Source organism: Mastacembelus armatus, chromosome 17 (assembly GCF_900324485.2).
Source record: "Mastacembelus armatus chromosome 17, fMasArm1.2, whole genome shotgun sequence".
NCBI lineage: Eukaryota > Metazoa > Chordata > Actinopteri > Synbranchiformes > Mastacembelidae > Mastacembelus > Mastacembelus armatus.
The window spans coordinates 24,534,357-24,558,714 of NC_046649.1; the positions used below are offsets into that span (position 1 = coordinate 24,534,357).

Here is a 24,358-nt window from a genome sequence, read left to right on the forward strand (position 1 = left end):
GTTTGAATCCCACTTCCCTCCTCTTTGAAGAGTAGTCAGATATCTGTGTTCAGGTTTTTGTACAGACTCTTTTCAACTTTGTGTCACTGTGTATCACGTTCTAATGCACAGTAGTAGAGTGCTGTGTCTGCCAGGGTTAGACTCTTTATGGTCAGTTCAGTTGATGCATCTGATGTTTGGGATTCATATCGATTATCAGGAATATATTGACTATCACTGCGTCTTCTTGCTCCTTTCCAGAGTATAAACTGAGGAGCTTCCAGGTCTGAATGATGTTGGTACCAGTGGAGATAAACATAATCTTCAGTTGTTTGATAGCGACATGTGAGTTTGACAGATTCTCCTTCTCTTCCAGTGACTTCATCTTTTACAGGAGAGATTGTGTCTCCAGCTGTTAGTCCTGGAAAAAGTAGAGAAAATGAAGCCATTAGATGAACATTGTCCATGAGGCTGAGAGGAGAAGACAGTGGAAAATGTCAGTGTACAGTGTTACTCTGTGGACACAAACTGTTGACCAGGACTTCCTGACAAAGACAAATTCATTGCGAGGTTGAATGAGTCGCCTGTTTGTGGTCAAACTCACCTATGAAGTGAGATAAAAAGAGAAAGAAGTAAAGCAACATGTCTTTGGAGTTGTTGAAGTCAGACAGCAGATGAACAGTGTTCTTCCACTGCAGTAGAATGAAACAACTAAACAGTGTCTGCTGCACAGCTCTTCTCCTCAGCATCAAGCTGATTGTGCTTTGACTTCCTGCAACAAACCACTGAAGTTTAACAGTGTGTGTCTCCCCCTCTGGTGGATGTTGTGGAGTATTGTGTTGTCTTTGCTCCAAAGGTTTCTGTACATAGTTTTGGTGTTTCCTGTCACTGTGGGCTGCAGAGCACAGTAGTACACAGCAGAGTCAGACACTGCAGCAGAGGAGATGTTCATGCTGATTTGCTTTTCCTCCACTTTGACCTTCAGTCCAGGAACTGGATTATTTCCCACTTGTCCTGAAGCAGAGTGTCAGATGAGGAACTCTGGTGGTTTTCCTGGATATTGGTGATACCAGAAGAAATAATCACCAGTTGCTGGCTTGGAGTATTTGTAGGACAGAGTGACAGTGCTGTCTTCTGAACTTAACTTTTCATTGTTGACTGGAGTCAGATCTTCACAGCCGACACCTGAAGGGAAAAATATATAATGTTGTAAAAGACTGAATGAACAATTGTCATGCAGAAGTTCTGGGAATAAAGCTTTGTGTGCTGCTTAATGTAACATACCTAACAGTAGTGAAAGAAAAGATTAGTCCAATGGCAGCATTTTGAATAAATGTGATGTTTCTGGTTTGTATCCTGAACTGTGAATGTGGAAGTTCCTCTCTTCTATAGTTCAGTAACAGATTAACTCTTCCCTGAATCTCTCCATCTTCATTTAGATCTGTGTTTTTTCTTCTCTGTTGCGCTTCCTACTTATCAGAGCCACAGCAGCATTTTCTTTGTCTGTGTCTGTTGCTGGTGATTTCTTCACAGTGGGGGTGTTATAGAAATGAAGTTGGAATGATTGACAGCCTGGGTCATTTCATCAAAGTTAGCACACACTGAACAATCGCCTGACTGTACTATTAGTACTTTGAGAAAAGATGAGCTGCTGATGTGAATCCTCCCCCAGTGTTTCATTAGCAGCTGTAACCACAGGGACTCTGATCAAACAGGAACGAGCAGAATAAATCTGATATGAAGCTGTGGTTTGAATCCCACTTCCCTCCTCTTTGATGAGTAGTGAGATATCTGTGTTCAGGTTTTTGTACAGACTCTTCTACACTTTGTATCACTGTGTTTCTAGAGCACAGTAGTAGAGAGCTGTGTCTGCCAGGGTTAGACTCTTTATGGTCAGTTCAGTTGATGTATCTGATGTTTGGGATTCATATCGATTATTAGGAATATATTGACCTGTTTCCCCTTTTGCCCTTTTCATCAGTATAAACTGAGGAGCTTCCAGGTCTGAATGATGTTTGTACCAGTAAAGATAAACACCAGTTCTATCTGTTTGATAGCGACATGTGAGTTTGACAGATTCTCCTTCTCTTCCAGTGACTTTATCTTCTACAGGAGAGATTGTGTCTCCAGCTGTTAGTCCTGGAAAAAGTAGAGAAAATGAAGCCATTAGACGAACATTGTCCATGAGGCTGAGAGGAGAAGACAGTGGAAAATGTCAGTGTACAGTGTTACTCTGTGGACACAAACTGTTGACCAGGACTTCCTGACAAAGACAAATTCATTGTGAGGTTGAATGAGTCGCCTGTTTGTGGTCAAACTCACCTATGAAGTGAGATAAAAAGAGAAAGAAGTAAAGCAGCATGTTTTTGGAGTTGTTGAAGTCAGACAGCAGATGAACAGTGTTCTTCCACTGCAGTAGAATGAAAAAACTAAACAGTGGCTGCTGCACAGCTCTTCTTCTCAGCATCAAGCTGATTGTGCTTTGACTTCCTGCAACAAACCACTGAAGTCTAACAGTGTGTGTCTCCCCCTCTGGTGGATGTTGTGGAGTATTGTATTGTCTTTGCTCCAAAGGTTTTTGTACAGAGTTTTGGTGTTTCCTGTCACTGTGGGCTGCAGAGCACAGTAGTACACAGCAGAGTCAGACACCTGAAGCTTCTGGATCTTCAGAGGAACTGATCTGGATTTGGAATCCAGTGTGGATGAAAATCTGTCTTTAAACAGGTCTTTTGTTTCCCCTGTGCCAATCTTAAATCTGCTCAGGATGAACGTGGGGCTGTTGTTTCCATCCTGTTTGTACCAGTAGAGAGTTGGACTTGTTGAACTGCTGTTATACAGACAGCCAAGTGTTACTGCCTCTCCTTCAGTAGCAGTCTCATCTCCTTCTGGCTGCAGCACGTTGTCTTTTTGTGCTCTGCATTCTGTAAAACACCAACAAACAGTGTCAGTGTGCTGTTAAAGAGTTATGTCAATGCTGGAATGATATCAGAGAAACAGAGTTGTGTTCATACCAAGGCACATAGCAGCCAGCAACACTGAGATGAACAGAGGCGTCATATGTGCAGTGTTGAGGAACTGGGAGCTCCAGCCAGTATGAAAAAGGCTGTGATCTCTCTGTTTAGTCTTCATCAACACTAAGTTGGTGGATTAGAAGGAGGAGCCTGATCACAATGACAGGGCTCATTCACAGCCCTGTATTATTCCCCTGCTGACAACTTTACTCTAAACACAGTTTGGACCAGTCTCCTTAGTAATATAGAAATAATACAAGCAAACTGAGAAGGAACATTTGACAAATGGGACTTTGATTGATTGAAGTGAAAAAAAATCCTGAAGAGAATTTACAATCAGTCTTTATTTGTATAGCACCTTACAACAACTCGGGTTGGCCAAAGTACATCACAACATTAAAAACAACTGACTAAAAAATAAAGGATATATGCAATAATAAGGAGTATAAAATACACCCGACACACAAAAGAAAAAAAAAGGCAGGGTCGTGCTATGAACCAAAAGTCAATCTGAATAACTGAGTCTTAAGTTTAGCTCTAAACAGGGGCAGGTCATTGAGGGAATATAATTCAATGGTTAGAGTGTTCCAGACATGGTGGAGTGGATCAAAGACTACCTCACTGTGCGGCCACAGTTTGTTCGCTTAGATTGCTGCATATTTGATATGGCGATGAGCAGCATTGGTGCACCCCACAGAACTGTACTTGCACCATTTCTGTTAACACTCTACACTTCAGACATCGGCTACAACTCGGGAACGTGTAACCTCCAGAAGTTCTCTGATGACTCTTCAATCATTGGATGCATCAATAATGATAATGAGGAATACAGACACTTGATAAAAAGCTTTGTTGTGATTGCTGTAACTCCAACTGTCTAAAGCACAATATCAAGAAAACCAGAGAACTGGTGGTGGACATTAGGAGGAGCAGAAGACCCCAGTCACCGTCTCCATCCTTGGAGATGAAGTAGAGATTGTAGTAGATCTGTAGTAGCGAATGCACTGTTCTTTGCAGTTGTGTGCTGGGTAGGTGGCATCAAGGCTGGTGAGGCCAACAGACTAAACAAGTTGATCAGGAAGGCAAAATCTGTTGTTGGACTAGAACTGGACAGTCGAGGCTGTGGCAGAGAGGAGGATGATGGACAAAATCAACTCCATACTGGACAATCCTGCGCACCCACTTCATGAGTAATTGTGGTGAATGGGGGGTTCGTTCAGCCACAGACCTCCTAAAGCCAAGACTGAGAGATTCAGGAAGTCTTTTGTGTCCACGGCCATGAGACTCCATAATTCCAAAATATAAACAATAACGCACACACACACACAAACCCCCAAAAATAATTTATTACATTTCTACATACAAATTAATTACTTTAATTAATATAATTTAAATATTGCATTAATAACTTTAAATTAGAATAACTGCTGTAACAATTGAATTTCCACTTGGGGGTTCATAAAGTACTTCTTCTTTCAGTGTCCAACTTGTCTTGGGAACCTGCTACGACCCCTTTTAATATCTTTTATCACAAATAGTACAAGCAAACTTAGAAGGAACATTTGACAAATTCTCTTCAGGATTTTTTTCTCTTGAATGTAAATATCATGTTTGGTCAAATCAGAGATGGTGGATTTGTTGTTGAAACTTCAATCAAAATGTTGAAACTTGATAAAAATCATCTCTGAAAGTTTGAATCTTTTGTTTTTTGGGGTTTTTCTGTAAGTCAGTCTGTTTATTTGTTTTCATGGTTTCTTGTGTCTGAAGCATCAACAGTTGGTTTGTCATTGATGTGGATTTGCTGCTGATGTGAATCCTCCCCCAGTGTTTCATTAGCAGCTGTAACCACAGGGACTCGGATCAAACAGCAATCGGTGGAATCCATCTGATAAGAATCTCTGGTTTGAATCCCACTTCCTTCCTCTTTGAAGAGTAGTGAGATATCTGTGTTCAGGTTTTTGTACAGACTGTTTTCAACTTTGTTTCACTGTGTATTACGTTCTAATGCACAGTAGTAGAGAGCTGTGTCTGCCAGGGTTAGACTCTTTATGGTCAGTTCAGTTGATGTATCTGATGTTTGGGATTCATATCGATTATCAGGAATATATTCACTATCACTGCGTCTTTTTGCTCCTTTCCAGAGTATAAACTGAGGAGCTTCCAGGTCTGAATGATGTTTGTACCAGTGAATGTAAACATACTCATCAGTTGTTTCAAAGTTACATATAATTTTGACAGATTCTCTTTCTCGTCCACTGATTTCATCTTTTACAGGAGAGACTTTTTCTCCAGCTGTTAGTCCTGGAAAAAGTAGAGAAAATGAAGCCATTAGACGAAGATTGTCCATGAGGCTGAGAGGAGAAGACAGTGGAAAATGTCAGTGTACAGTGTTATTCTGTGGACATAAATTGGGAAATTTAGACTTTAAACTTTAATTTTTATGAAAGCTTGGAAAGCGATTACTTTTTTCTTACCAAAGCAAAGAGCAGCAAGAATAATCCACAGCCAATGTTCCATCTGTCCAAGCAGGTTGAAATGAACAGGAGAAACTAGCTGATGTTCAACATTCAGTCTGAGAATTGTTCTTATTGACACAACGGTTGAACACAGGGCAGAAGTAGTGCACCGCCTACTTGATAATGTGGCCCTCTAGTGGAGGTAAACCGTTGACTTCAACAGTGTGGAAAAAAGGCTTCCAGCAGCTTGTCAGTGTGTCAGCTTGTGTTTTTGTACAGAGACTGTGGGTTTGCTGTCACTGTGGGCCTCACAGCACAGTAGTACAGAGCAGAGTCTGTCACTGGAGCAGAGGAGATCTGCAGATCCATCTGGGTTTTATCCTCCCTCACTTTAAAATCCAGTCCAGAGACGACCTCATTGATTTTCGTTCCTGTTCCTGTGTGAGACAAAAGGAACTCTGGTGGTTTTCCTGGATATTGACGATACCAGTAGAATTCATCACTACCAGCTGCTTGTTTGGAGTATTTGTAGGACAGAGTGACAGTGCTTTCTTCTAAACTGAACTCTTCATTGTTGACTGGACTCAGATCTTCACAGCCGACACCTGAAGGGAAACATAACTCTGTTATAACATGTTGGGAAAGTCTCAATCCATAAATCACATTCAGGTAACACTGGAACTGAACTTCTTTATGCACAATCTTACAAACCTCTTAGAAACAATAGCAACAGTAGAGAAAGTACATAACAGTCTAACGGCAGCATGTTGAATGAAGATAATGTTTCTGGTTTGTGCCTTGAACTCTGTTGAATATGGAAGTTCCTCTCTTCTATAGTTCAGTTCCAGATTAGCTCCTCCCTGAATCTCTGTCTCCTCTTACATATGTGTTTTCTAAGTGTCTCTGCCTTTCACAAGTTGATTGTGTATCTCAATAAATAGTCAGATGTGGAAACATAAAATACAGTGAAGCTCAGAGCAAACTTGGTTTGATTCAGTTTTAATTTTGCGTCTATATTACAGACTATTCCTGAATGAAAGTGAATGTGCTTAGTGACTAGATGAAGAGTCAGTGTTTCCTCAAAGCAGCTTTGTATTTTCAGCAGCAAACAGCAAATGTATGAAACATGAAGTCCACTCTTTTTAACACCAGTAAACAGGGGGCACTGGTGCACAGTAAACCTTTTGTCCCTTGTCCACCTGCTGTGTCACCTTATCATACAGCGCTGGGATGCATTTTTCACTGAAAGACTGAAGACATGTTTTTGTGGACCTTAGTTCCAGTATCATTTGTGAAAACTGCAAATTCTCAACAATACTGCAGGGACATGTGTCCTCGTAAATGGCTTTAACTACTGACTTCAGTTGTGTGGAGTCAGCAGCTAATATGAGAGTAGCTGCTATCACCAGCAGTGTCACTTGCCTCAAACTGACTACTCCCACAACTGACTGTGCTATGACCAGTACTTCCCTTTTGATTCTACACTGTCGTAGCACGGTGCAGTTCGCTGTGGTCCTCGGAAACGACGCAGGTGTTGCTGCAGTTGCTTTACAAAGAATCTCATTGTTTTACAGAATATGAAATGGTTCCAGAATTTAACCATAGATGAGCTATTGTGTTTGACATGGTCTCTGAAAAGTTTCTACACTGATGGACAGTTTTTTTTCAGGGCCTGGATTAAAGTCAGTGTCAATACAAAGAATCCAGACTGTGATGACAAACCACTGAAGTTTAACAGTGTGTGGTTCCCTCTGGTGGATGTTGTGGACTACTGTGTTGTCTTTGCTCCAAAGGTTTTTGTACAGAGTTTTGGTGTTTCCTGTCACTGTGGGCTGCAGAGCATAGTAGTACACAGCAGAGCTAGACACTGCAGCAGAGGAGATGTTCATGCTGATTTGCTTTTCCTCCACTTTGACCTTCAGTCCAGGAACTGGATTATTTAATACTTGTCCTGAAGCAGAGTGTCAGATGAGGAACTCTGGTGGTTTTCCTGGATATTGGTGATACCAGAAGAAATAATCACCAGTTGCTGGCTTGGAGTATTTGTAGGACAGAGTGACAGTGCTGTCTTCTGAACTGAACTTTTCATTGTTGACTGGACTCAGATCTTCACAGCCGACACCTGAAGGAAGACATAACTCTGTTATCACTTATTGCTTCAAAGGTTTTATCAGTGAATTCTGTTTTACATTTCTATGTTCACTAGTGAATTTTCTCCTACCTGTCAGTGTGGTCAGAAACAAAGCTGAAAACAGATGTAAGTGCACTGACTCCATCTTAAAGATAGAAGCTGTTTCTGCTTTAAACTCCACTGTGAGAGTTTCAGTCTTTTCTGTCCTTCAGTCACAGTTTTGCTCCTCCCTTCATCTCTTCATCTCCTCCTTTCATACAGGACTGACGACTTTTCAGCTTCTCACTGGTCTTTATTGCTTTGCATAACATTGCATGGTTTTTATCACTAACTGGCTCATTATCCAGGCTGTGGAGCTTGTTCATAAATGTAGTTATTTTAAAGGGAGATGGCATGATCTGAATAACTATAGCCCCATATCTAAATTATCTTTCATCTCAAAAGTTTTGGAAAAAGTTGTTAATTCTCAGATCTCATCTTCAGTACTTTTAATATTTTTGACACGTTTCAGTCTGGATTTAGATTTATAGATCATGACATCCTTCTTCAAGGACTTGATCAAGTAGCTGGTTTTCAGGGATCTGTCCTGAACTGGTTTGCGTCCTACCTTAAGGACAGATTCTTTTCTGTGAATTTGGGGAATCGTTTCCCATCTCGGGCCCAATTTTCCTATGGTGTTCCCCAGGGCTCTATTCTGGGTCCTCTCCCTTTCTCCCCATATTCTCCCCATATCTCCATTCAAATTGACAACAATACTGTCCTCCCCTCCCCCAAAGTTAAAAGCCTGGGTGTCATCCTAGACGGTACTCTCTCCTTCACTCAGCATATCAGTACCACTACCCGGTCGACCTACTCCCATCTCCGTAACATAAACTGCATCCATTCCTCACTCACCACCGATAGCACTGCCATACTCGTTAATGCCTTTGTCACCTCTCGTTTGGATTACTGTAACTCACTCCTCACTGGTCTACCTCTCAAATCACTTCGCAAACTTCTTGTCCAGAACTCTGCTGCCCGAATCATCACCAGAACTCCATCCTCACATCATATCACCCCTGTCCTTAAACAACTTCACTGGCTCCCTGTGTCCTTCCGTATAAACTATAAAATCCTCCTTCTCACCGACAAAGCCCTCCAATCTATTGCCCCACCATACATCACTGAACTACTTCATATCTATTCTCCGCCTCGTACTCTCCGCTCCTCCAGTTCCACTCTCCTCTGCACCCCTACAGTGCGCCTGGCCACCATGGGCGCTAGATCCTTCAGCCACACTGCGCCCCGCCTTTGGAACATTCTCCCTCATCGCATCCGGTCGTCTCCGGACTTATCAACTTTTAAATCATCACTCAAAACATATCTGTTCCGTATAGCGTTTTCCACCTAACTCTCTTAATTTCTCAAAGCAGCCCGTGATGTTCTACCACCCTCTGCCTATTTCATATTGTCTCATACTGTTTCATATTTGTTGTTCTGTCATCTGGGTTTCTGTATTTCAATTTACTTTTACTGTACTTTGCCCACTTCCTAGATACTCCACACTTTTGCCTTTACATTCTCGCCCTCTGTTTATGCATTGTTGTTACTGTTGTTTTAATGCACTCTATGTACTTCATGCTGTATGCTTCCTTTTCTCTCTGTAAGGTGACCTTGAGACTTTGAAAGGCGCCATAACGTGGGAGCACGTTACGTCAGTACTCGCTTCTCTACACTGGCTCACGGTCAAGTTCCGTGTTGATGTTAAGATTTTGCTTTACATGGTTGTGCTCCCCAGTATATTTGTAATCGCCTCATCCCATATTCCACCTCTAGATCACTTTGGTTGTCTACTCAATTTCTTCTCTCAGTCCCTCGTTCACATTTTTAAAACTAAAGGTGACCTTGCTTCTGCTGTGGTAGCTCCTAGGCTCTGGAACTTCCCCTCCACATAAGATCTTCCTCTTTTATTTCTTTGTTTAACTCCTCTTTGAAAACCCATTTTTATTCTGTATGTTTTAAGTCTGTGTGAGGGTGTAAATTTTTTTTGTTCCTTTGTTTGTCTTGTTTGGGTATGTTTTTACTTTGTTTTATACTTGTTGTACAGCACTTTGGTTGCAACTCCTGTTTTTAAATGTGCTTTTCAAAAAAATAAACTAAACTAAAGTAAACATAAAAGAGCCTGTACACACCAGGGATTCAGGGTCCAAAATTTAAAGGTCAGGTAGGTGATTTCTTTCTTTTTTTTTTTTTTTTTTTTTGAGCTTTTTTGCCTTTATTATATGGGATAGTGGAGAGATGACAGGAAATATAGGAACCGAGACTAAGGCAAGACAGGCAGCACAAAGGCCACCTAGTCCCAGAGTTGAACCAGAAAGACTGTGTTCATGGTCAGGCACGCAAACCACCACACCACATGTAGCCCCCTATCTGAATTATTTTTTGTTACTGAAATTTCTCTTTTCAACCTGATGAAAATCAATACGTTAAATGGGCTGAAAAAATCTACAATCTGTGGCAGCAGCGAGGCTCAACAAAGACTGACCAATCATTTTACTCAACCTGATCAAAACCATTGAATGGCTGACCTGCCTGTCAAACTAATTCCTACTTGCACACACTCTGTCCTTGCACTCAAGTCAATAACCAAATCTCCCACAAGGCATTATGGGAAGACCTGTGTTTATAGCTGCAGCTAATGAGCTATTGTAGAGAAAGTTCCCACAGCAGCTTTCGTTCACAAACTAAAAACTGTGTTTGAGTAAACTGCAAAAAATATATATAAAAAATTGCAGGTTGCAAAAACTAAAACCAGAAGTAATCTTGTTTTTTCAACATTGGAGACTTGAGAAAGCAGAGGGGGCAAAGAAGTGACGTGATGGTGGCCGTAGTTCAGCTGGACACATTGGTTTTATTTTGTTTGGTTGGTGTGGAGGGTGGGTGGGTTGTTATTTTTCTAAAATTTATAACATCAGCCAAAATAACAGTTGTGTATATATTAGCCCAATGCTAAAATTAACTCAGTTACTGCTGAATAAGCCATGACAGCTGCTGTGATCCTCCTCACAACGCTCTCTGTCCTGGATAAAACCTGACTCAGGTCATCAGGCTGTGTGTGTTCATGTGTTCAGGAGGAGCCAGTACCGAATTGGACCTTAAATTGACAAAACTAATTCAGTGGTAAAATCTGCATCAATCAGTTAGTTTCTTTGTCATTGATGTGGATTTGCTGCTGATGTGAATCCTCCCCCAGTGTTTCATTAGCAGCTGTAACCACAGGGACTCTGATCAAACAGGAATGAGCAGAATAAATCTGATATGAAGCTGTGGTTTGAATCCCACTTCCCTCCTCTTTGATGAGTAGTGAGATATCTGTGTTCAGGTTTTTGTACAGACTCTTCTACACTTCGTATCACTGTGTTTCTAGAGCACAGTAGTAGAGAGCTGTGTCTGCCAGGGTTAGACTCTTTATGGTCAGTTCAGTTGATGCATCTGATGTTTGGGATTCATATCGATTATCAGGAATATATTGACCTGGGTTCCCTTTGGCTCCTTTCCAGAGTATATACTGAGGAGCTTCCAGGTCTGAATGATGTTTGTACCAGTGGAGATAAATATAAGTTGCAGTTGTTTGATAGCGACATGTGAGTTTGACAGATTCTCCTTCTCTTCCAGTGACTTCATCTTCTACAGGAGAGATTGTGTCTCCAGCTGTTAGTCCTGGAAAAAGTAGAGAAAATGAAGCCATTAGATGAACATTGTCCACGAGGCTGAGAGGAGAAGACAGTGGAAAATGTCAGTGTACAGTGTTACTCTGTGGACACAAACTGTTGACCAGGACTTCCTGACAAAGACAAATTCATTGCGAGGTTGAATGAGACGCCTGTTTGTGGTCAAACTCACCTATGAAGTGAGATGAAAAGAGAAAGAAGTAAAGCAACATGTCTTTGGAGTTGTTGAAGTCAGACAGCAGATGAACAGTGTTCTTCCACTGCAGTAGAATGAAACAACTAAACAGTGTCTGCTGCACAGCTCTTCTCCTCAGCATCAAGCTGATTGGGCTTTGACTTCCTGCAACAAACCACTGAAGTTTAACAGTTTGTGTCTCCCTCTGGTGGATGTTGTGTAATATTGTGTTGTCTTTGCTCCAAAGGTTTTTGTACAGAGTTTTGGTGTTTCCTGTCACTGTGGGCTGCAGAGCACAGTAGTACACGGCAGAGTCAGACACCTGAAGCTTCTGGATCTTCAGAGGAACTGATCTGGATGTGGAATCCAGTGTGGATGAAAATCTCTCTTTAAACAGGTCCTTTGTTTCCCCTGTGCCAATCCTAAATCTGCTCAGGATGAACGTGGGGCTGTTTCCATCCTGTTTGTACCAGTAGAGATAATCATTTGTTGAACTGCTGTTATACAGACAGCCAAGTATTACTGCGTCTCCTTCAGTAGCAGTCACATCTCCTTCTGGCTGCAGCACGTTGTCTTTTTGTGCTCTGCATTCTGTAAAACACCAACAAACAGTGTCAGTGTGCTGTTAAAGAGTCATGTCAATGCTGGAATGATATCAGAGAAACAGAGTTGTGTTCATACCAAGGCACATAGCAGCCAGCAACACTGAGATGAACAGAGGCGTCATATGTGCAGTGTTGAGGAACTGGGAGCTCCAGCCAGTATGAAGAAGGCTGTGATCTCTCTGTTTAGTCTTCATCAACACTAAGTTGGTGGATTAGAAGGAGGAGCCTGATCACAGTGACAGGGCTCATTCACAGCCCTGTGTTATTCCCCTACTGACAACTTTACTCTAAACACAGTTTGGACCAGTCTCCTTAGTAATATAGAAATAATACAAGCAAACTGAGAAGGAACATTTGACAAATGGGACTTTGTAAATTTTCTTCAGGATTTTTTTCTCTTCAATCAATCAATCAATCAATCAATCAGTCTTTATTTGTATAGCACCTTACAACAACTCGGGTTGACCAAAGTACATCACAACATTAAAAACAACTGAGTAAAAAATAAAGGATATATACAATAATAAGGAGTATAAAATACACCCAACACACAAAAGAAAAAAAAAAGGCAGGGTCGTGCTATGAATCAAAAGCCATTCTGAATAACTGAGTCTTACGTTTAGCTCTAAACAGGGGCAGGTCATTGATGGAACATAATTCAATGGTTAGAGTGTTCCAGAGTTTGGGACCTGCCACTGCGAAGGAACGATCAGCCCATTGTTTGTACCTCGATCGAGAGACCTCTAGCAATTGTTGGCCAGCAGAAGGCAATGCTCTGCTGGGTTGGTGGGAACTTAAAATCTCTCATAAGTATGAAGGTGCTGTGCCGTTGATTGCACTGAAAATAAACAACAGACACTTAAATTGAATTCGGAATTGTACGTGGAGCCAGTGGAGGGAATACAGGACTGGGGAGATATGATCATACTTTTTGGTGTTAGTCAGCAAGTGGGCCACAGCATTCTGAACAAGTCTGAAGTGATGGATGTCAGCTTGGTTAATGCAAACATAAAGAGCATTGCAATAATCTAGCTGGGAGCTAATGAAAGCATGAATTGCTTCTCTAGGTCACTGTGGTTCAGAAAGGGCTTAATCCTTTGCAAGGAGGCATAGCTGAAAAAAGATTGCCTTCACAACAGAATTAATTTGTTTATGGAAGTTTAAGTTATTGTCTAAGGCCACCCCCAGGAGTTTGACCATGAAGTGTCAGAGAGTTAAAACCAGAAGCCTCAAAACTGGGAGGTTGGGAGTGCCAAAGAGAATATGTTCTGTCTTGCGCTCGTTCAAACTAAGAAGGTTCTGAGATAAGCAGATTTTGATGTCATCCAAACACCTACAGATGGATATGAGTGTGTCAGAAGAGTTAGAAACAACTGGCATGTAGATCTGTAAGTCATCTGCATACAGATGAAAGGAGACATCATATTTTGTGATAATCGACCCTAATGGTAACATGTACAAAGAGAATAAAACAGGGCCCACAATCTAGACCTGTGGCACACCAGAGGTCAGGGGAGCTGGAGAGGAGGAAAGGTCGCCAGTCATGACAGAAAAGGTTCTATTTATCAAATAGGACCTGAACCACTTGTAATACAGGTCCCTGAAGGCCAACTAGCTGTGATAACCGTGTCAGGAGGATGGAGTAACCCACAGTACCAAATTCTGCAGTGAGGTCCAGCATTACTAGCAGCACAGTTTTCTTAGAATCCAGGGGTAGGAGGACATCATTCTGAACCTTCAGGAGAGTGGATTCAGTATTGTGCTGAGTTCTAAAGCCAGACGGGAATTTTTCAAAGATATGATTATTTTCCAAAAAAGAATGAAGCTGGATGAAAACAACTTTTTCCAAAACTTTAGACAAGAAAAGTAAATGGGATACTGGTCTAAAGTTTGAGAGAAGTGGCGGATCAAGATTGGATTTTTTGATGTAAATATCATGTTTGGTCAAATCAAAGATGGTGGATTTGTTGTTGAAGCTTTAATCAAAAATGTTGAAAGTTGATAAAAATCTTCAGCTGTGAAAGTTTGAATATTTTGTTGTTTTGGGTTTTTCTGTGTATTTTGATGTCTGAACATATAAACTAGTGATTTCAGTGTGTTATTAGTTAATACTTTAGTGTGAATTTGGGCTGTAGTTCCCCATGTTTCCAAGGATGGTGAACAATGGAAGGAGCTCATTGTGGCCTAATGGCCCACAGTGTATGAAGAGGATTAACTGAGTAAGTCAGTCTGTTTATTTGTTTTCATGGTTTCTTGTGTCTGAAGCATCAACAGTTGGTTTGTCATTGATGTGGATTGGCTGCTGATATGAACCCTCCCCCAGTGTTTCATTATCAGCTGTAACCACAGGGACTCTGATCAAACAGGAATGAGCAGAATAAATCTGATATGAAGCTGTGGTTTGTGGCTGCTTCACAGCACAGTAGTACACAGCAGAGTCAGACAGCTGAAGCTTCTGGATCTTCAGAGGAACTGATGTCTTGTTGATTTCAGCATTAAATCCTTCTTTCTGAAAGTCTGGATCATTGTCTTCTGATCCTAAAGTGTCACGTCGCAAAATATACTTTTTAGTTATTTTCTTCTTGTTTATACCAGAACAAATAAGGGACTTGCTCTTGTCTCAAAAGTACAACCCAGTGTGGCTGTGTCTCCTTCAGCAGCAATGACATCTGTTGGCTGGATCGCTCTGTCTTCTCCTTTACACTCTGGGGAAGAACAGAACATGCAGAGGAAGAGATGGATCAATGAAGATGATTGATGAAAGCAGAACAATCAGCAGGTTTAAAGAGTTACCTGGCAAAGATACATAGACATGTAGAATGAATCTGATTTTCAGGGATCATTGTCAGTGTGAACCATAAAAAGGGCTGATGTCAGCTCAGTGATGTGTTCAAATGTTTGAGGATAAAACATGTTGTACTTTCTATCTTACCAAAGCAAAGAGCAGCAAGAATAATCCACAGCCAATGTTCCATCTGTCCAAGCAGGTTGAAATGAACAGGAGAAAGTAACTGATGTTCAACATTCAGTCTGAGAATTGTTCTTATTGACACAACGGTTGAACACAGGGCAGAAGTAGTGCACCGCCTACTTGATAATGTGGCCCTCTAGTGGAGGTAAACCGTTGACTTCAACAGTGTGGGGAAAAAATGCTTCCAGCAGCTTGTCAGTGTGTCAGCTTGTGTTTTTGTACAGAGACTGTGGGTTTGCTGTCACTGTGGGCCTCACAGCACAGTAGTACAGAGCAGAGTGTCACTGCAGCAGAGGAGATCTGCAGATCCATCTGGGTTTTATTCTCATTCACTTTAAAATCCAGTCCAGAGACCTCCTCTTTTTGTTTCATCCCTGTTCCTGTGTGACACAAAAGGAACTCTGGTGATTTTCCTGGATATTGGCGATACCAGAAGAATTTTTCATTAGTTGCTTGTTTGGAGTATTTGTAGGACAGAGTGACAGTGCTTTCTTCTAAACTGAACTCTTCATTGCTGACTGGACTCAGATCTTCACAGCCGACACCTGAATGAAGACATAACTCTGTAACTTTATGATCCTAAAGGTTTTGTCAGTAAAACTCTATTAATATTGAAAATGTCACCTACCTCTTATTGTGAGCAGAATCAAAGTCAGAAACAGGCTGAAGTTCCCTGACAGCATCTTAAACACAAAGAGAATCTGACTGTTGTTGGATGAAGCTTCACTGTGAACATTTCTTTTCTCTGCTGAGTCCAGGTTTTGCTCCTCCTTTAATCATTTCCTCCTTTCTCTCACAGCTCTGACAAACAGTGTTTGTGTCTATGTGACTCCTTAACTCTCTCGTCATAAACTGTGATATATCCAGAAATTACCAAACTGATGCAATGAAATACAATTTCTTTTACACATTATCTGGTAACTTCTGTTGTGGGTCATATGGAGTCTTTATTTGAGACAATCCCAAAATTTACTAATCCACGAATCTGTAAATCCACATTTAACACAATTCTTACTAAAATATAATGAACAGTAAGTTGTTTTCATCAACTTCTATTGAATTGGACACATTTCCATGAACTGGACTATCTGTTCTTTAATTCTGATATTTCCTCCATCTCCGTCAGCTCTGAACTAGCACTTAGTTCATGTTCTTTGAAAAGGGATATTAATCAGCTTATCCAGTCTCTTACTGTCTGCCTGCAATTGATTTGGTGCAGCCCCAGCAGACAATTCCACAAAAAATTGGTTGATGCCCCCTTTGTGTCAAAGAAGGTCCTCAGGAGTGTCCCCTGCACTCTTAACATCCTGAGTCCCCTCAGCAGGTAGAGTCTGCTTTGGCCTTTCCTCGACCAGTCCAGTTTGTTGAGGTGAACACCCAGGTACTTACAAGAGTCCACTCTCTCAAGGTCCATTCTCTGAATGTTCACTGGTGTCATTGAAGGGTGTCTGTGTCTGAGCCTGCTGAAGTCCACCAATAGCTCTTTGGTCTTTTCTGTGTTGATCTGGACATGGTTCTGCAGGCACCAGTCCACAAAGTCCACCTGTATGTTGTTGAAAACACTGGAGAAATCAAGGAACATGATCCTCACAGTGGTACAAGGCTTCTCCAGGTGAGAAGAGCTCTGTGTGAGAGGTAGAGGGCGACATTGTCCACCCCGATGCCAGGTCCGTAGATGACCTGACCAGATGGCAGAGATGGACAAGGACCAGCCTCTAGTGTCTTCATCAGGTATGATGTCAGTGTTACGGACCTGTAGCTACTGAAGCCTTTCGGGTGCTGTGTCTTTGGTACTGGTACCACACAGGATGTCTTACACAGTTGTGGAACTTTCTCCAGCTTCAGCCTCATGAACAACTGAGAAACTATCCCACACAGCCGATCTGTGTAGAACTTAAGGAGCCTGGAGGTGATACCATCTAGACCTACAGTTTTTCTAGCTTTAGCTCTAGTTTATGAGCTGATGTCTCACCTGGGCTTCAGTTGAATTCAGCAGGGGGCAGGGTGCTGGATTGTTTTTTGTGAAGATTCTTAGTTGAAGTTACCTAGAAGCTGAGTCATGGCAACTGGACTTCTAGTAATTAACTCAAAACATAGCACCACTAATCCATGTAACTTCTAAAGGGAAGTTGGTTAGAGGTCTCAGATTTATCCGCCAAGTTGGTTTCACCCCCCCCCCCCCCCCCCCCAGCCTAATAAGCTTGTTAGGTGGACTATATAAATGGGATGACAGTTGTTAGACAAACACTCCTGAGTTGGTTTCACTTCACACCTGTCCTGAAGACGCTCAGTAGGTGAACAATGAAAGTGAGCACAGATGAGCGTCATTACAATCCAGTGGCCTACCCGTCAACCCTGTAATCCACAAACAGTGTACATTGTGTCCTCCCAGAAGAACATGTGAGGAATTCCTTAAAATCCTGGGAACAGATAAAAAGGCAGCTTGATAGATTGAAGAAGTTACGCCTGAACCCCCCACCCCTGTTCAGGGTTTTTCAAGTGCAAATAATTTTCCATTTCATCTCCCAAGAAAACAAGTTTAACAGTGTGTGGCTCCCTCTGGTGTATGATGTGAAGTATTGTGTTGTCTTTGCTCCAAAGGTTTTGGTACAGAGTTTTGGTGCTTCCTGTCACTGTGGGCCTCGCAGCACAGTAGTACGCAGCAGAGTCAGACACTGCAGCAGAGGAGATCTGCAGATGAAACTCCTTTGTTTTCTCATCATGTCTCATAGACCTTCTCCCTGTGGTCTCTGAATATTCTGCGATCAGCAGCGGTGGAGATGAACTGGACTTCTGGTGATACCAGTAAACATAGTCCACAGAGCCTGAATAGTTGCAGGAGAGAGTCACAGTGTCTCCTTCCAAAGTCGTCATTTCATCTTTAAAAGGTGTCAGTAAATCCTCAGAGGATCCTGAGAAGAACAAAAATATGTTTCATCATGAAACTTAGATTTCTTGAAGCTGAACACACTGTTAGAAAACTGTTCAGGAATGTTTCTGTATCTTCACCACTTTCTCCAGTTAGAGTTGACTTACCAGTATGAAAGGAGACCATCAGCATCCAAATGAAAAGCAGCAGCATCATTTTCACTTGGACTGAATGAACAACAGAGAGAAGACAGCAGCTCTTCAGTTCCAAAATGAAGCCTTTCATATTCAGTTGTGTAGCTCCTCCTCTTGCTGTGCTCTGTTTCCATTCACGCTGATGGAAGCTTTAGAAATGACAGTGATGCTGCAGCCTCATCATCCAAGAAGCTCAGACTGTGTATCAAAAGTCATTTAACCAAACGTTATCATGACGGTCTGTAGTGCTCTGCTCCTGTCCTCTGTCATGTGACGTTCATCGGTTGGGGTGAGTGGATAGAGCAGAGAGAAAAGAACAGCAACAATAAACAACAAATAGACACTGCAGGTTGGTGGGACCAGTAACTGCACAACAGCGATATACAGCTCCAGGACCAGGGACACCTGCAGAAGGTACAGAGAGAGAGAGAAGGAGAGATCACAAACTAGGGGAGAGAGAGAGCACAAGGTTAGTGACATTCAATGGTGGAATATACATGTGAGGTGGTGAATACACTTTTAAGTCTAGCCTTAAAAGTACAGAGAGTGTCTGCCTCCTGAACCCAGACTGGGAGCTGGTTCCACAGGAGAGGAGCTTGATAGCTAAAGGCTCTTCCTCCTATTCTGCTTTTGGAAACTTTGGGAACCACAAGTAGACCTGCACTCTGAGAGCGAAGTGCTCTATTGGGATAATATGGTACTATGAGGTCTTTAAGGGTATGAAGGAGCTTGATCATGAAGGGATTTGTATGTGAGGAGAAGGATTTTAAATTCTATTCTGTATTTTACAGGGAGCCAATGAAGAGAAGCCAATATAGGAGAAATATGATCTCTCTTGCTAGTTCCTGTCAGGACTCTGGCTGCAGCATTCTGGATTAACTGGAGGCTTTTTATGGAGATAGTGGGACATCCAGATAGTAATGAGTTACAGTAGTCTAGCCTTGAGGTAACAAATGCATGGACTAGATTTTCGGCATCATTTTGAGACAGGATGTTCCTAATTTTGGCAATGTTGCGCAGGTGAAAGAAGGCAGTTCTAGAGATTTCTTTTGTGTATGAGTTAAAGGACATGTCCTGGTCAAAAATAACTCCAAGATTTTTCACAGTAGTGCTGGAGGCCAGGGCTATGGCATCTAGAGTAGCTATAATTTTTGACTTGAAGTCTGGTTAACAGGTTTAATAGACAGATACAACTGAGTGTAATCTGCAGCACTAAGGTCTAGGACAGGGGTGTCAAACTCAGGCCCGCGGGCCAAATGTGGCCCGCCACGTCATTTAATGTGGCCCGCGAGAGCATAAAAGGTCTGAGTGTCTTAGAAAATAGGTCAACAGCATGGTTTGACGAAAAACTACATTTCCCACAATGCCTGCCGACTGTGATACCCACGAGGTAACGGCTCCCCACGAATACACGGCAGTATTTCCACGTTAACGCCGACAAGTGGAATTGAGAGTTAAATAATGACCCCAAAATGTCCAGAAAGAGAAAAGTTGATGGAGATAGAAGACTGTTTCAAGAAAGATGGGAAGGTGAATACTTGTTTGTGCTTCAAGGAGAAAGACCGGTATGTCTTTTGTGTTACGAGGCGGTGTCGGTTGTCAAAGAGTATAATCTACGCCGGCATTTTGTACGGTGTCCGACAAGGGCAAACGCGCTGCAAAAGAGAAACGCTGCAAAAGAGAAACGCTGCAAAAGAGAAACGCTGCAAAACAGAAACGCTGCAAAACAGAAACGCTGCAAAAGAGAGAACACAATGGAAGTGCGCCAGGCCGATAGGGGGACCCCGAACTGAGTGGTGCAATGAACAAAGAACTTTTACAGAGGCAAGAGAGACACATGTAGTGACATAAGTCACGTCTCATTTTGGAGGTTGCGTAATGACGCAGGTTATAGTGTTGAATTGCAAAAGAATTGAATGAGCGACCTCTGATGATTGTTCTCATGTGCTAATATGTGCTAACAATGTTCTGTTACATTTGTTTACTTGATCAAAATGTCATACAACGTGGGGGGGTTGGGAGATCTGAAGGTGCGTTTTCCATTTGTTACTTAACACTTGGCCGTCATCTTTTACAACATTGTACTTTTATAATACTGTAAAACATGACGGCCAAGTGTTTAAAAAATAATAAATGTAAAACGTACTCTAATGCCCGCTAAATTCACAGCCAGCAGACGTTCTTTTGTCACTTTGCTTTATTAAGTTTTTAGTCAGAACAGGTAACAGGCTACTGTTTCAGCCGTAGCCACGCTAAGTAGGGATGGGAATATCGACTCTCTGGAATCGATACTTCCATACTTTGGAGTCGATACTTTCTGAAGTATCGCTCGATACCACTCCTAATAAAAAACGTGCAATTAGTTTTCACTTCTGAGAGTTGGTCTTCCGTATCACATGATTATGGCAGCCAATCAGATGTCAGAGCTTTCCAGAGCCAGTCATGCACTGCAGAAGGAAGTATTACTCTCTCCACTCTGCAGCGTGGAGGGACCTCCTCCGTCTCAGTGCTGACAGGCACGGCAGCATGAAGAGAGATAGAAAAAGAAGCATTGTGTGGTGCTATTTTTCACCCACTACGAAGGGAAATGCTATTTATTTATTCATTTTATTATTAGCATTTAAACAAGTATTTATGTTCATGAGCATTATTCATGTTGCCATTGCAATAAAGATATTAATCAACACTGTGCAATAATGATTTTCCTTTAAGGTGCAGAAGGGATCGGTATCGTCAATACTGACCCTGTAGTTACTTGGTATCGGATCGATAGCAAATTCTGTGGTATCACCCATCAGTAACGCTAACTCCCCTCACCGAACAGCTCTCTCTCACCCTCCCTCTCTTCCCTCCACACACACTTCTTCCCTCCTCCCTGACTCATCTCCCTCTAGCTCACCCTACCGACTCCCCAAAGAACACCCTGAACAAGACAACAACCTATAGTCATTACAGCACCTTCAGATCTCCCACCCTGCAACCCCCCCCCCCCCCTCCCGCCACGTCTCCCGACGTTGTATGACATTTTGATCAAGTAAACAAATGTAACAGAACATTGTTAGCACATATTAGCACATGAGAACAATCATCAGAGGTCGCTCATTCAATTCTTTTGCAATTCAACACTATAACCTGCGTCATTACGCAGCCTCCAAAATGAGACGTGACTTATGTCACTACATGTGTCTCTCTCGCCTCTGTAAAAGTTCTTTGTTCATTGCACCCCTCAGTTCGGGGTCCCCCTATCGGCCTGGCGCACTTCCGTTGTGTTCTCTCTTTTGCAGCGTTTCTGTTTTGCAGCGTTTCTCTTTTGCAGCGTTTTTGTTTTGCAGCGTTTCTGTTTTGCAGCGTTTTTGTTTTGCAGTGTTTCTCTTTTGCAGTGTTTTTGTTTTGCAGCGTTTCTGTTCTGCAGCGTTTCTCTTTTGCAGCGTTTCTGTTTTGCAGCGTTTCTCTTTTGCAGCGTTTTTGTTTTGCAGCGTTTCTCTTTTGCAGCGTTTCTCTTTTGCAGCGTTTCTCTTTTGCAGCGTTTCTCTTTTGCAGCGTTTCTCTTTTGCAGCGTTTCTCTTTTGCAGCGCGTTTGCCCTTCTCGGCCACCGTAATTTTGACACCAAACAACAGAGCTAAGTACGCCAAAGCTAGCCTTCAAGAACAGAAACAACTTGTCCAAGAATTGAAAGTCGGATCTCTCTGTCACTGAGGAGCTGTTGAACGTTTGAACATAGTTATTGTCATAACTTGTTTAATTTTATTTTTCTTTATTCACTTGGATAGTTTGATCCTTGATTGATGGGGTTATCTGGGTTTCATAACCTCATAACCACTACTTCATTACCAAATTAGAAGGATTTATAACAGAGGAACGAGAAAAATATTTTTTCTGTGCAACTGTTATGCTTGTAACTTGAATAAGTAATACATTGAGTTATTTAACATTAAGGAGTAGTTACATTTATTTTACATTACATTCGGTTACATTTAGTTACATTTATAAGTTACATCTGGCCCTTTGAGGACAGCCATTATGCTGATGTGGCCCTCGGTGAAAATGAGTTTGACACCCCTGGTCTAGGAGGACAAGTATAGAAACAAGTCCATTATCTGAAGCTAAGAGAAGATCGTTGGTAACTTTCAACAGTGCTGTTTCTATACTATGATGTGCTCTAAATCCTGATTGAAAATCTTCAAATAGTTCATTCCTGTGTAAGTGGACTGATAGCTCCTTAGCAACAGCTTTTTCTAGGATTTTAGAAATAAATGGTAGGTTGGATATTGGTCTATAATTAGCCAAGACTCCTGGATCAAGACTAGGCTTTTTGAGTAAAGGTTTGATTACTGCAGTCTTAAAGGCCTGTGGTACGTAGCCTGATACTAGAGATAAATTTACCAAGTCCAATAAAGATGAGTTCATTAATGGCAGGGTGTCTTTAAGCAGTCTAGTCGGGATCGGGTCTAAGAGACACGTTGATGATTTAGATGAAGCAACTACTGATGTAAATTCAGAGAGATCTATGGGAGAGAAGCAGTCTAAACCTAACTGAGGTCCTACAGATGATTCAAGAGCTACTGTAGTAGAAGATTCATTTATGGCAGGTATAGGAAGCATCTGCTGAATTTTATCTCTAATGGTTGTGATTTTATTTGTAAAGAAACTCATAAATTCGTCACTGCTGAGAGCTAAGGGAACACTGGTCTCAACAGAGCTGTGACTTTTTGTCAGCCTGGCTACAGTGCTGAAAAGAAACCTGGGATTGTTCTTATTTTCCTCTATTAGTGATGAATAGTATGCAGTTCTGGCTTTACGGAGAGATTTTTTATGTTAGTAGACTGTTTTTCCAGGCTAGATAAAATTCCTGTAAATTTGTGGAACGCCACTTCCTTTCCAGCCTTCGTGATGCCTGCTTTAAGGTACGAATATGTAAATTATATCATGGGGCTAGTCTTCTCTGATTCACTAACTTCTTTTTCAGAGGGGCTACAGAATCAAGCGTTTCACACAGTGAGGTTACAGCGCTGTCAACAATATGATCAATTTGGTAGGGAGTGGGATTGAAGCAGCTGCCCTCCACTATGTTTATACTTGGCATAGATGTAAATAAAGATGGAATCATTTTCTTAAATTCATTAACAGCGTTGTCGGATAAACATCTGCTGTAGTGGAATTTTCTTCCAAACGCTGCATGATCCATCATTTTAAATTCAAAAGTTATTAAAGAATGATCTGACAAAACAGGATTTGGGGAAAAACTATTAGATGTTCAATTTCGATGCCATAGGTCAGAACAAGATCAAGGGTGTGATTGAAACAGTGGGTGGGTTTATTAACATTTTGAATGAAACCAATTGAATCTAATATAGAATTAAATGCAATGCTGAGGCTGTTATTTTCAACATCTACATGAATGTTAAAATCTCCCACTATAATGACTTTATCTGAACTAAGCACTAAATCAGACAGAAAGTCTGGGAATTCAGTTAAAAACTCTGAGTAAGGGACAGGTGGACGGTCCACAATGACAAGTAGAACTGGTTTTTGTGTTTTCCAGTTGGATGTGAGAGGCTCAGAGTGAGGCTCTCAAATGAGTTATAACTGTTCTGAGGATGCAAGTTTAACAATAAATTGGTATGTAAATGTAATTAGTTAAGTTCACCTGTGTTTAATTGTTCTGTTCCATATCCTGCCTTTGTGTTGGCTCTGTCCATTCTCACCTGTTTCCTGTTCAGACAATCATCCAGCTTGTACTTAGGTCACTCACCAGGGTTGACTGATTGTCTGATCTCCTGTGGATCTGCTCAGTGCTCTTTGTTCTTGGCTCCTGTGTTTTTGGTTATTTTGGTCTTGTCAAAGTTCAGGTGATGAATCAGTCGTCTCCTGCGTTTGGATCCATTGCCTCCTTCTACGTCTTTGTCATCTGTATTAGGACACATGCTGGTTTTCAACAGTCAACACTGAAAACATTTAAATACTTTGTGTGTCCTGGTGTTTTTTAGGGTAAAAGGTCAAACTGAAATGTAAATGGTCTTATATCGCACTTTTATACACTCAACTACACTCAAAGTGCTTTACCACTTTTTGCCCATTCACCCATTTGCTCATGACTCAGACACCAATAGAACATTCACCAGGGGCAACTTGGGGTTCAGGGTTTTGCCCAAAGATACTTCGACCTGTGGACCAGTGAAGCCAAAGGTCAACCTACCAACCTTCTGGTTCAGGGTCAATCTGCTCTACCTCCTCAGCAATAGCCGCCCTAATGTCA

General features: G+C 41.7%; 4 gene segments (V, D, J or C); all 4 read right to left on the reverse strand.

Moving 5' to 3' along the window:
• Positions 1-2,595: 2,595 nt before the first annotated feature.
• Positions 2,596-3,096, reverse strand: LOC113134430 (T-cell receptor alpha chain V region CTL-F3-like; the record flags this gene model as incomplete). The annotated part of the segment is given in 2 exon segments: positions 2,596-2,900; positions 2,991-3,096. Coding segments are annotated over 2 exon segments (351 nt in total), but the record flags the coding sequence as incomplete, so codon positions are not given.
• A 2,424-nt stretch (positions 3,097-5,520) lies between these two features.
• LOC113134427 (T cell receptor alpha variable 3-like) lies at positions 5,521-7,813 on the reverse strand. The segment is given in 2 exon segments: positions 5,521-6,051; positions 7,668-7,813. Coding segments are annotated over 2 exon segments (402 nt in total).
• Positions 7,814-11,730: 3,917 nt separating this feature from the next.
• LOC113134425 (T cell receptor alpha variable 38-2/delta variable 8-like) lies at positions 11,731-12,329 on the reverse strand (the record flags this gene model as incomplete). The annotated part of the segment is given in 2 exon segments: positions 11,731-12,053; positions 12,144-12,329. Coding segments are annotated over 2 exon segments (441 nt in total), but the record flags the coding sequence as incomplete, so codon positions are not given.
• Positions 12,330-16,625: 4,296 nt separating this feature from the next.
• On the reverse strand, positions 16,626-18,257 carry LOC113134997 (Ig kappa chain V-VI region NQ2-6.1-like). The segment is given in 3 exon segments: positions 16,626-16,718; positions 17,673-17,950; positions 18,075-18,257. Coding segments are annotated over 3 exon segments (489 nt in total).
• Positions 18,258-24,358: the final 6,101 nt, after the last annotated feature.